This window comes from Oncorhynchus clarkii, chromosome 24, assembly GCF_045791955.1.
Source record: "Oncorhynchus clarkii lewisi isolate Uvic-CL-2024 chromosome 24, UVic_Ocla_1.0, whole genome shotgun sequence".
NCBI classification, from domain to species: Eukaryota; Metazoa; Chordata; class Actinopteri; order Salmoniformes; family Salmonidae; genus Oncorhynchus; species Oncorhynchus clarkii.
Window position 1 is genome coordinate 12,330,454 of NC_092170.1, and position 13,213 is coordinate 12,343,666.

General features: G+C 44.8%; 1 protein-coding gene across 1 annotated transcript in view; it reads right to left on the minus strand.

Annotated features, from left to right (window-relative positions):
* LOC139383145 (ras GTPase-activating protein 2-like) overlaps positions 1-13,213 on the minus strand; it is a 43,924-nt gene that overhangs the window by 29,678 nt on the left and 1,033 nt on the right. The window contains exons 2-5 of the mRNA XM_071127501.1: positions 10,733-10,856; positions 6,746-6,849; positions 6,541-6,635; positions 2,986-3,062 (exon numbers count right to left, since the gene is read on the minus strand). Coding sequence (XP_070983602.1) covers positions 2,986-3,062; positions 6,541-6,635; positions 6,746-6,849; positions 10,733-10,856 — 400 coding nt within the window. The remainder of the gene's footprint in view (positions 1-2,985; positions 3,063-6,540; positions 6,636-6,745; positions 6,850-10,732; positions 10,857-13,213) is intronic.

Consider the following 13,213-nt stretch of genomic DNA (forward strand, 5'->3'; position numbering starts at 1 on the left):
GCTTAAAATAATTCCCACTCTGCCCTTGGACGAACAATAAAACAGGCAAAGCGCCCATATAGGACTAAGATGGAATCCTTCTACACCGGCTCAGACGCTCTTCGGAAGCTTGGAAACTATTACAGACTACAAAAGGGAAGCACAGCCGCGAGCTTCCCAGTGACACAAGCTAAATTACTTCTATGCTCGCTTCTAGGCAAGTAACACTGAAGCATGCATGAGAGCATCAGCTGTTCCGGGCAACTGTGTAATCACGCTCTCCGAAGCCGATGTGAGTAAGACCTTTAAACAGGTCAACATTCACAAGGCCGCAGGGCCACAGGAATTACCAGGACGTGTACTCCGAACATGCGCTGACCAACTGGCAAATGTCTTCACTGACATTTTCAACCTTTCCCTCACTGAGTCTGTAATTCCAACATGCTTCAAGCAGACCACCATAGTCCCTGTGCCCAAGAACATTAAGGTAACCTGCCTAAATGACTACCGACCCGTAGCACTCATGTCTGTAGCCATGAAATGCTTTGAAAGGCTGGTCGTGGCTCACATTAACACTATCACAGAAACCCTAGACCCAATCAAATTTGCATACCGCCCCAACAGAGCCACATATGATGCAATCTCTATTGCACTCCACACTAACTTTCCCACATAGACAAAAGGAACACCTATGTGAGCATGCTATTCATTGAATACAGCTCAGCGTTCACCATAGTGCCCTCAAAGCTCATCACTAAGCTAAGGACCCTGGGACTAAATACCTCCCTCTGCAACTGGATCCTGGACTTCCTGATGGGCCGCCTCCAGGTGGTAAGGGTAGGAAACAACACAGCTGCCATGCTGATCCTCAACACAGGGGCCCCTCAGGGGTGCGTGCTTAATCCCCTCCTGTACTCCCTGTTCACCCATGACTGCATGGCCAGGCATGACTCCAACACCATCAAGTTTGCCGATGACAACAGTGGTAGGCCTGATCACCGACAACGATGAAACAGCCTATAGGGAGGAGGTCAGAGACATGACCGTGTGGTGCCAGGACAACAACCTCTCCCTCAACGTGATCAAGACAAAGGAGATGATTGTGGACTACAGGAAAAGGAGGACCGAGCATTCCCCCATTCTCATCGACGGGGCTGCAGTGGAGCAGGTTGAGAGCTTCAAGTTCCTTGGTGTCCACATCACCAACAAACTATCATGGTCCAAACACACGAAGACAGTCGTGAAGAGTGCATGACAAAGACTATTCCCCCTCAGGTGACTGAAAAGATTTGGTATGGGTCCCCAGATCCTCAAATAGTTCTACTGCTGCATCATCGAGAGCATCCTGACCAGTTGCATCCCCGCCTGGTATGGCAACTGCTCAGCATCCGACCAGAAGGCGCTACAGAGGGTAGTGCGTACGTCCGAGTACGTCACTAGGGCCAAGCTTCCTGCCATCCAGGACCTCTATACCAGTCGGTGTCAGAGGAAGGCCCTAAAAATTATCAAAGACTCCAGCCACCCGAGTCATTGTATGTTCTCTCTGCTACCAGCAACTACCCCCAAGCCATAAGACTCCTGAACAGCTAATCAAAATGGCTACCCAAACCACTCTTTTACACTGCTGCTACTCTCGGTTTATTATCTATGCATAGTCACTTTAACACTACCTATATGTACATATTACCCCGACTGGACCACGATAGCCCCTGCACATGGACTCTGTACCAGTACCCCTGTATATAGCCTTGCTATTGTTATTTTACTGCTGCTGTTTAAATGTTACTATTATTTTCTATTTTTTAAGTTAACCAACAATGTTTTAAAAAAGTGTTTAGGGCTTGTAAGTAAGCATTTCACTGTAATGTCTACAAACCACAGAAATCTCATAATTACAATTCCTAAAACATACATGTGTATTATATCCTTTTAAAGCTATTCTCGTTGTTAATCCCACCAAAGTGTCCGATTTCAAATAGGCTTTTCAGCGAAAGCACTACTACAGACATCAATAAGGGATCATAGCTTTCACCTGGATTCACCTGGTCAGTCTGTCATGGAAAGAGCAGGTATTCTGAATGTTTTGTACACTCAGTGTATATTAACAGTGAATACTTAAAAATAAAAAGTTATTCATGTATAAATTGCCCAAGTCACCGTAGATTAACAGAAAATAAGGCAATTACCAAAGATACTGGTAACTTTGGTAAATGAGCGTTAGCTTTGCCACCCTAATCCTCCCACAGTGACAGGGCAGGGTAGAGGGCCATTAACAGTGAAGAGGTATCGATGACACACCGTGGTTTTGAGACACCAGCGGCCAGAGGTGGGAGCAGTGCTAGAGCAGTTTCCTGTCGAGATGCCATCACTTCCTCCTCATTAACCTGCCCGCCGTGGTTTGAATGAATGCCGACGAGCAACAACATCATCCACTGACTAACACACACACACACACACACACACGAGATGACGATCTCTTGGAAATGCACAAACATACACGCAATGCCAAAGGAAGTGCTCAGGGACAGCACTACAGTAGGATGCACTGTCAAACTCCAACAGAGGAGACACAGGTTGTTTGTGAGAGCTGTGTGTCTGTACAGTGTGTGTATGTGTCGACTGGAGGATGTTGAAAATGAACACAGCAGAGGTGAATTCCAGAGTAGGAGAAAACAGCTGCGGTAAGGGAACGGAAGAGAGGGTAAACCATGGTTGGGTCTCTGGGCTCTGGCTCCTTAGAGCCTGTTGGTGCCTGACTAGGAGGCTTTATGGCGTTCGGTGATCTAGCCCAGACAAAGCCAGAAACAAAAGGCTGTATTGACAGCAAATAAGACTGCATAGAGAAAGTCCACATATGTTAATGTACTTGTGTTAAAGTCCTCCAATGCTTCTTGAGGTAGTAGGTGCCCCTAACCACAGATCTAGGATCAGATTATATTATCCCCCTACCCTAACCTTACCCACTAGGGAGAAGAAAACAATCTGACCCAGGATCAGTATACTCACCGGACCAGTAGCTGCTGGCACATGGAGCCGTTCTCTATGATCAGTTCATTCAGACGCATCTCCAGGTGGACCTTTCCCTAGGAGGAGAGACACGTCACAATATCAGAGCATACTGAAAGTCAGGATTTTGTCAGTGTTTCTCTTATCAACTTTGGTGATAAATGCCAGATCCTATGCAAATGAGTACTGTATGAAAACAAAAAGGAAAAAAAAGTTGAGTAGGTGTGTCCCATTCCTTCATTCACTCTCAGAGGGAGAGGTACAGGTAGAGCACAGTATTTTGAGGTCAAAGTTACCAAATGAGTAAAATTCATCTATTATATGAACCTATTCACAAGACATTCTAAATAAGCCATGGCTGCTGTAACAAGGGGTACTACAAAAGAGAGGCCTGGTTCAAAAGTGTCCTCTCTGAACATACGTTTATAATTGACTTTTAGAGGTTAGGTTACATTCATAGTGCAGCCTACTCTATGAATGAGTTAAACATTCATTCTAAAGTGGTGGATATGAGTAAGGTCTTTGGCTGACTCCTAACCTCCCCAGTCTTTCTCTATGGTGGCTTCAGGTTAGCAGTGGTTGTGTGTGCATCAGGGTGTGTGATAAGCCACAGCTTGCTGTCATGTGAACCAACGCTCAGTCTTTATCAGGTCGGATGTGGTGAAGGCTGCTGCCTCGCCTTCGGAAGTGTCAGAAAGAACAAAAACAAACAAAAAAATACCAGCGAGCACTCACTCTCCCCTCCGCAGTACATTACGAGTTGAGCTCAGATAGTGATTGTTGTCGCTTATGTGGTCGCTAATGAAAGATAAGCCTTGGCCAACATGGTGAGAATTACCCTTGCATGCCTGCTGGGCTGAGCTATTGTCACCAGGTTCATGTTTATCAGACACCAAAGAAGGAACTGTAACAGGGAAGAACTACCTGGACTAAGAACTACCTGGACAAAGGTTTTTTTTGACACATGCCCTAATGAAAGCAACCGAAATCACTGCCACCCACCTTCAAAACATGTCTTGGCCTGTATTGTACTGTAATATCAGGTCCACGTACAAGTAGCCACTTGGCTCAGATCTAGGAACAGATTACCCTCCCCAAGCCCTAAACTTAAGCATTAGGCCAGGAAACCCAGAAACGGGCGACTTCTAAAAGGGCAACTTCAACATACTCCAATCTGTACCAACAACCGCACAGGAGATACCACCTCTAACCCACTCCTGCTCTTCTCACCGACTGCCAACTGCACTCAGTTGCTACATCAATTTCAACCCCTTTCTCAGAGAGAGAGAGAGAGAGAGAGAGAACACAAGCGCACGCACACTGCAGTCCATCACTGATGTAACAAGACTTAGAACACCTACTTCGGAGTGAGTCACTGTAGCAAACACTCCTCATGATAGCCTAGACTAGGGCCACTCCGCTACATTTGTTTTCACATATGACAACTTTGTACAACGTGACAGTGGCAGGAGGTAACAACCTTGTGATTCTGCAGAGAGAGAGGAAGAAAGACCAGTTAGAGAGAGAGAGAGAGAGAGAGAGAGAAAGACCAGTTAGAGAGAGAGAGAGAGAGAGAGAGAGAGAAAGACCAGTTAGAGAGAGAGAGAGAGAGAAAGACCAGTTAGAGAGAGAAAGACCAGTTAGAGAGAGAGAGAGAGAGAGAGAGAGAGAAAGACCAGTTAGAGAGAGAGAGAGAGAGAGAGAGAGAAAGACCAGTTAGAGAGAGAGAGAGAGAGAGAGAAAGACCAGTTAGAGAGAGAGAGAGAGAGAGAGAGAAAGAAAGACCAGTTAGAGAGAGAGAGAGAGAGAGAGAGAGAGAGAGAGAGAGAGAGAGAAAGACCAGTTAGAGAGAGAGAGAGAGAGAGAGAGAGAGAGAGAGAGAGAGAGAAAGACCAGTTAGAGAGAGAAAGACCAGTTAGAGAGAGAGAGAGAGAGAGAGAGAAAGAAAGACCAGTTAGAGAGAGAGAGAGAGAGAGAGAGAGAGAGAGAGAGAGAGAGAGAGAGAGAGAGAGAGAGAGAGAGAGAGAGAGAGAGAGAGAGAGAGAGATAAAGAGAAAAGTAAAGAATGGGGTAGAGAGCAAATGAGAGAGAGCGAAAGAATGAGAGACAGGGGAGAGCGTGGGAGGATACACTTCCTTAGACACTGTAAAAGGAGCCCTTTGAACGGCGGGTTTGCAACAGTAAATAAAAAAATTAAACTGCTGTGCGTTGTGAAATACCTAGAGAAGACGAGCACCGTGTTTACAGCGAGACAAGCGAGACTGGAACCAGAAACATTAGGGTCTACCCGTGTCCATCTCCCCCACACATCTCTCTGAATGGGGAGCTTGTAAGCAGCATAGTTCATTTCAAATCAAATATGGCTGCTCTCTTCGTAGACGACTTAGCCTTGCTAATATTGTCCTCGTCTGGTGTTGCCCAACTGACACTACGCCCACAGACACACACATAGCCAACTCGGCTCAGTGTCCTTCCGTTCTTCCTGGACTCAAGCTGTGTCTCTTGTTGGGGAGGCAGCCCTGGTCATCCTTCAGAGTGAGTTACTGTAGAAAAACACTCCTCAGAATAGCCCAGACTAGGGCACCCGCTAGACATGAAATGCTACAACTGGAGTGAAATAGGGTTACATGGAACTGTCCTACACAGCCTACAGTGATTGGGTAACATGTCTGCTGGCTTAGGTCTGTTCAAGATGCTGTGGCAGTAGGACACAGGGTTATTTCAGCCAGTTTTCTGACAGATTTCAGTGTCCTAAAATCTTCTCATCACTCAAGAACAAAAAAAAAAAACACTCACCACCAGGTTAATGACACCATTATGTAACCGTAGCTTTTCAGCCAGGGCAGACGCTTAAAGAGAGCATCAAATCAAGTCAATTTGAGTGTAAGACCAGCAAATGGATACACCTCGGAGAGCGGAAGTAAGACCAGCAAATGGATACATCTTGGAGAGCAGAAGTCCTATTTTTTTCCCCCCCCCAGTCTTTCCGTACCCCCCCCCCCCCCCCCCCAACTTTGAGCCAGAAGTCCTGACATTATAATTTTTTTTTCTCAATTCTCTAAAAAGTGCATCCTCTCCTCATCACTAATCTAAAAGAAATGACTAGGTGAAAGCCAACCAATGAGCTTCCACCATATTGTTTTCTCCAGTCATGTCTTTTGTAATCAGTGCAGATGAAGGGAAGGAGATGATGTGAGAACTGATTTATAAATGAATTAAGCTAGAGCCTCAGTGAATCAGCCCGGTTACCAAGCCTCTCAGCCCAGTTACCAAGCCTCTCAGCCCAGTTACCAAGCCTCTCAGCCCAGTTACCAAGCCTCTCAGCATAGAGAGAATACAACAACAGGATGTGAGGAGGTGGTGTCTGCTGCAGAGACAGTTGGACCAAGCCAAATGTCTGACTGGTGACTAACTACAATCAATAGCATTGGACACCCCTATGGCGGCTGAATGATCGCATACAAGAAGTAGCACAATGACTAGAAGATGAGCTTTTCTCCCCAAACCAACTGGGTACATATAAAGATGTCTGAACACTGTCTGACTGACACCCACCTGGACTTCAGAGTTAGGGTCCACGGGCTGCAGGCCAAACCAGTGCTCCTTCCCACTGAATTTACACAGTTCCTCCTTCCGGATGGACACTTTCCCTGAAAACACACATGGACAGACAGAAGTCAACATACTTGGAAATCATCCAGCTGAAAGCATAGGGTAGCTGTGTGTGTGTGTATATGAGTGTGTGTCAGTTCCTACTCACCGACAGGCAGGTCCCTCTGAAAAACACCCTTGGCGAATACGTAGAAGGACAAACACTGAAATGGTCGTGGGATCTCAAAGTAGAAGTCCTCGCCGTAGAAAGGGCTGGAAAACAACCACACAGGAAGTCGTTGAAGTGAAGAGCAAAACACCCTCTTTAGGCTACGTTCAGAGAACAGGCTGACCTCTGTGGAAAGGGAACATTTACTGAAAACTTTGTTGGCTTTTGATTGGAAAAGGTTTATGACTGATTAGCCTGATCCTAGAACTGTTTTTGGAGTTTTGCCAAACAACTTGTGACAAGGAGCTGGCAAGACAAACAGATCTGGGACCAGGCTACTTTTTGAAGGGACAGAAGACAACACACCGATGACAACACAAACCAAGGCCTTATGCATTGACCGCCCTCCATCAGCAATCATTAAACAGGTGCTAAATATAGCCTAGCGCTGTGATGGCCAGGTCTCCTAGGACTGACTGACCAGCATACAAGTGGCTTGGAAGAGCAGGCAGAGAGGGAGAGGGTGTAACATCCAGCTCTGACCGGGGTCATTTGTGTTCAGTAAAAGGCATGGGCCGACAGCAGAGAATGTTTTGAAAAGGAGCTGTTGCAACCTAACCTTGTCCAATTAGATTTTATTTTTTAGATTGGGTCTCGCTATCAGTCCTGAGCCCAATCCCAACTGCTTAAATCTATTCTCTCCTCCCCATCAATTTCACAGATGGGAAAAGAGTTGCTAGGTGAAAACAATATGGTGGAAGTGCATCACCAGGCTGGCTTCACCTGGTCAGTTCTTTCAGATACGTACAATGAAGGAGGCGAGGACAGATGTTTTAAGACAATTGAGCAAGAGCCCTGAGCCTAACAGACAGTTACATACTTGCCACTTATATTTTCCAAGACAATACATTTATGGTAATATACCATAACTGCATAGTTACTAGCCTGTTACATGGTTATTATGCTGCATTGTTACCTTGGTATGAGGCCTGTTTTATGTAAAGAGAAGCCAGAATGGCTGTTAGCTGCACCATTATGCAGCCTTCTCAAAACAGTAGAAGCTAAGCAGGTTTAAGCGTGGCTAGCAGGTGTATGACAGACTAGTATGAAAACAGGACAACTGACAGACATTTGTTCCATTATCTTAATAAAGTCAAACAGTGCTAATAACATTATGATCTGTTCATAAAAGCAGTGTTCAAGTAAGGCTACCCTCTATGCAGTATTGCATGGTTGGTGAAATGTTTTTCCTGTCATTTCCACAGTGAGGGTTTGGCAACACTTCCAGGCTGCAGACACCCACGCATCCTCCAGTTTGTGCACATAATCACATGGAATTACGCACTTGTAGCCTCCACACACTGGTTCACACACATACACAGTACCTCCTCTTTCGATCACACACACACACACACTCTCCTCTTTTGATCTCCCGTTCCCTCCCTCTCAAACAGAACACGGGTGTAAGCATTAGTCCAAACAGTTGGGTTTTTCAAAGAAAACAAGTTTCTATTGGACAAATTCAGGTAGGTAGGTCCCTCCCAATTTCGCTGAGTTCAATTCCATTTAAGAAACGTTTTGCAACAGAATCGGCATAATGGATAAACCCCTAGATTCAACAGAACACATCCTAACCTTAAAGAAAAATTCAACTCAAAATATTTTGGTATTTACTTCATTAGTTCACTTTTACAGTCCCAAATGTTTTGCTTTTCAGCAATCAAGATATAGAAGTTCCAAAATGCAGAAAGTGTCATAGTATCATTGTACAGTGCCTCTTTCTGTATTTTGAAAAGTTTTCTATAGTTTGAGTGGTATTTTCCTTTAACATCCCCATAAATATAGAGTAATGTGGTACCGGTATAGCCACTACACTACAATTGTTTTCACATGACAACTTTGTGCAACATGACAGTGCAGGAGGAAACATCCTTGGGATTCTGCAGAGAGAGAGATTCTACAAGTCTTAAAGCCATATGAAAGGCCATGCATCGAGAGAGAGAGAGAGAGAGAGAGAGAGAGCGTGGGAGGATACACTTCCTTAGACACAGTAAAAGGAGCCCTTTGAACAGAGGGTTCGCAACAGTAGAGAGAAAAAAAAAAAGCTATCCGTTGTGAAATACCTAGAGAAGACGAGCACCGTGTATTTACAGTGAGATGAACGAGGTTCTACCCGTGTCCATCTCCCCCACACATCTCTCTGAATGGGGAGCTTGTAAGCAGCATAGTTCATTTCAAATCAAATATGGCTGCTCTCTTCGTAGACGACTTAGCCTTGCTAATATTGTCCTCGTCTGGTGTTGCCCAACTGACACTACGCCCACACAAACAACTCAGTCCTTCTGTTCTTCCTGGACTCAAGCTGTGTCTCTAGTTGGGGAGGCAGTCCTGGTCATCTCCAGGTTACAATAAACATATAAGCTAAAGTGTTAAGTTTTCAATGGTGTTACATGATCGTGAAAAACATTTCAACATTAGGAGAGATGGTAAGGAAAGGATACTGTTATTGGCCTGCATGATGACATCTGACACAAAATGATCAATGCAAAAAGATCTGGGCCCTGCAGGAAGAGGATGTTACACATCAAATGATATCACCTCATGCCAGCAACCATGACAGTAGTGCAACATAGGCTAACATGACAAGAGCAACATCTTCACTGCCCTGTTCTTGCAGGGTGTGCTGGAAAGTATTCAGACCCTTTGACTTTTTCCAAATTTTGTTACATTACAGCCTTATTCTAAAATTGATTCAATTAATTGTTTTCCTCATCAATCTACACACAGTATCCCATAATGACAAAACAAAAACAGGTTTTTAGAAATCTTTGCAAATGTATTAACATGTAAAAAACAGAAATACCTTATTGACATAAGTATTCAGACCATTTGCTATGAGACTCGAAATTGAGCTCGGTGTACCCTGTTTTCATTGATCATCATCATTGAGATGTTTCTACAACTTGATTGGAGTCAACCTGTGGTAAAGTCAATTGATTGGACATGATTTGGTAAGGCACACACACACACACACCAGTCTATATAAGATCCCAGTTGACAGTGCATGTCAGAGCAAAAACCAAGCAATGAGGTCGAAGGAATTGTCCGTAGAGCTCCGAGAAAGGATTATGTTGAGGCACAGATCTGGAAAAGGGTACCAAAACATTTCTGGGGCATTGAAGGTCCAACAACAAAGTGGCCTCCATCATTCTTAAATGGCAGAAGTTTGGGACCACCAAGGCTCTTCCTTGAGCTGGCTGCCTGTCCAAACAGAGCAGTCGAGGGAGAAGGGCCTTGGTCAGGGAGGTGACCAAAAGCCCGATGGTCACTCTGACAGAGCTCCAGAGGTCCTCTGTGGAGATGGGAGAACCTTCCAGAACAACAACCATCTCTGCAGCACTTCACCAATCAAGCCTTTATGGTAGTGGCCAAGCAGAAGCCACTCCTCAGTAAAAGGCACATGACAGCCCGCTTGGAGTCTGCCAAAAAGCACCTAAAGGACTCTCAGACCATGACAAACAACATTATCTGGTCTGATGAAACCAAGATTGAACTCTTTGGCCTAAATGCCAAGCGTCACATCTGGAGGAAACCTGGCCATCATGCTGTGGGGATGTTTTTCAGCGGCAGGGACTGGGAGACTAGTCAGGATCGAGGATACGATGAACGGACCAAAGTAGAGAGATCCTGGATGAAAACCTGCTCCAGAGCACTCAGGACCTCAGACTGGGGCGAAGGTTCACCTTCCAACAGGACAACGTCCCTAAGCACACAGCCAAGACAACGCAGGAGTGGCTTCGGGACAAGTCTCTGATGATGGAGGGAGATTGTGGCCCAGTTGGTAGAGCATTGCCATAGCAACGCCAGGGTTGTGGGTTTGATCCCTGGGCGACCCATACGTAAAATGTATGCACACGGCTGTGTCGCTTTGGATAAAAGAATCTGCTAAATGTCATAGGCTATATAATACTACTAAATGGTTGTTACCTGAGGCTCTTGTCAAACACCTTGGTCCGGAACACCTCCTCCTGGTCCAGGCTGATGGTGCAGAAGGTGCAGAGGTCCCGCTGTCGGTTGGGCCCCGAACAGGGACCCAGGTTCTTGCCTTCACCTGCAGGATATGGAGGAGAGGGTCAGAGAGGCAGGTGGGGCTAATGTGGAAAACAGACTTATGACACCTTGGCAATTATATCTATTTCTATCGACCTGCTGTTAATATGGTTGAGAATACTAAATGTGAACATTTAAAATCAGCGCTGTTCAATTCCGGTCCTGGAAGGCCTAAACACTTCTGGATTCTGTTTTTCTACCTGGTAGTTCATTGCACTCACCTGGTGTTCCAGGTCTGAAATAGTACTTTATTAGGAGAGGATGAAAACCAGAAGTGGTTTTTATGTCTCTCCAGGACTGACATTGAACAGCCCTGATTTAAATAATAAAAAACACCCTAATGTTTCAACTGAAGTGTGTTCAGTTAGGACTTCTTTGAAGACTTGTTTTTTGATTTCGACAACTTCATGATGTGGCATGTAGAGGCCTAGTAATTGAATTTATGTATTCAGCCTGGATAAATGAGGATATGGAACTCAGGACTCCCTGAGTGGACTAAAATGGATTGTGTGAGTGACAGTAAGCCTGGCTGGGGTGGCAAGGTGTGGGGCGCACAGGGTGGATGTGGCCTAAATTGAGAGTTGAGCATCACGTAAGATGTGGTCAAAGACACAGCACATCAACTTCCTCCCAGCATGCTCCTGGCTCTGACAGTGGAGTGCTGATTCACAAATGTGAAACACCTCAGAAATCTCCAGCCAGGTAAACTGCTTGCACCTGGATCAACAGCACAGCAGCAAATGCCCTCTAAAATGGATATACTACAGCACCATAAGGACTGCACACTACAAGTAACAGAGCTCTGGGTCTACATCTGCTCTATAGAGCGCTACCAGGTTCCTGTTTGCATGAATTTACAATAAACAATGCACTTTCATTCAATTCCAAAAAGACTATGACATACAGTAATAAATAGTTTCACACATGACTAAATCAAAACAATATTAGCATGTCTCTCACAACTTTCACTGAGTCCAATGTGTGAAGCTGTGAACCACAAGATTATTCCGTGTGAAGTGGTTGACAGCAGTCTAAATTGGTCCGAGAGGTCGGGAGGGATATATGAGGGTGAGCAGACTTTAATGGGGAAAAGCCAGAGTCAGGGATCAGGCTCTTTAACAGGCTATTAATATGTCTAATCCCAGAAAAGGGCTGTGAAAACCTACAGAAGAGCCCTGAGCTACCACTAAGCCCCGGTGAGCCCGACATGCAGGGGAGTTCAAGCCCTCGCTAACCTCCTCAACGCCATCCTCACAAAAAACAAAAAAGTACTGGTCGCCGTGGCAATGGAGGCAAGAGGTCAAAGAGCAAACGCCACACTACTACAAACTTCTCTGTTTGTACTGAATAGACTACAACTTCCATTGACACTTTTTAGTTTAAGACATAAACAGAAACCCCAAGAGGAAGAAGAAAGGTTTCGTAAGATGGCAAACAGTTTCTTACCAAGGGTAGTTCCTCAATTTTTTAAATCTTGCTTCCTGGGTGCTCATCAATGCATGGTAGTGAAACTTTCATTTGTTTTGCAGCCGTTGTCTGTGCACACGCGAGTGCATAATGCGTTCATTTACTTTGCTTATATGCACACCTATGATGACTTTGTGCTGGTGTGCATGTCAACGTGTGTGCTTGTTTGTACATGCATGATAGCATCTGCAGAAGTGAGCATCAGAGCCAGAGAGAGGGGGAGGGGGAGTAGTGGTACTGGTACAGTAGTCTATAACCAAGGGCTTCTCATGATACAGGTACTACGATTAGTCCTTTTTAAAATTGTCCAAGTGAAAACACTGATCAAATGAGGAGTCACATCTATCAGACCATTGAGATAACCTCAGATATGTTTGCAAAATTCATACTTTACTAGACTTCCTGAAATCAAGACAGGTTTATGTACGCAATGCTAATTATGTTGTTCTCATTTTGCAGTAGATGGACAGTGTGAATGGTCTTGTTCTCTCTCACAGCCACCCTTACAAAGCTGACAGTATTGTATGTGTGCCAGTAACATTCCATCAAAAGATCCTGTTGCGGTACTGTGCTCATTCAAAACTAACAAACTGCCTGCATATAAAAGCCAGGTGCGTGTTTAGGAACTCAAGCAAATTCTTTTCAAATGGTATTTGACAAAGTTACTTAAATATCTGCCTATAGGCTAGCTGTTAATCACAGATGCAAGTCATGAAATGACATCCTTTACAGAGGATAATGATGGATGACCATTTGGAATTGTGTTTAGGACCTCAAGAAGTCTCTTAATTGCAACAAAAATGCATGCATCCGACATTCATGTAAAACAAGTAATTTCAGTAATCCATCTGTCTTTATGATTTACTTTTTGCACAGAACTCAACGAAATTA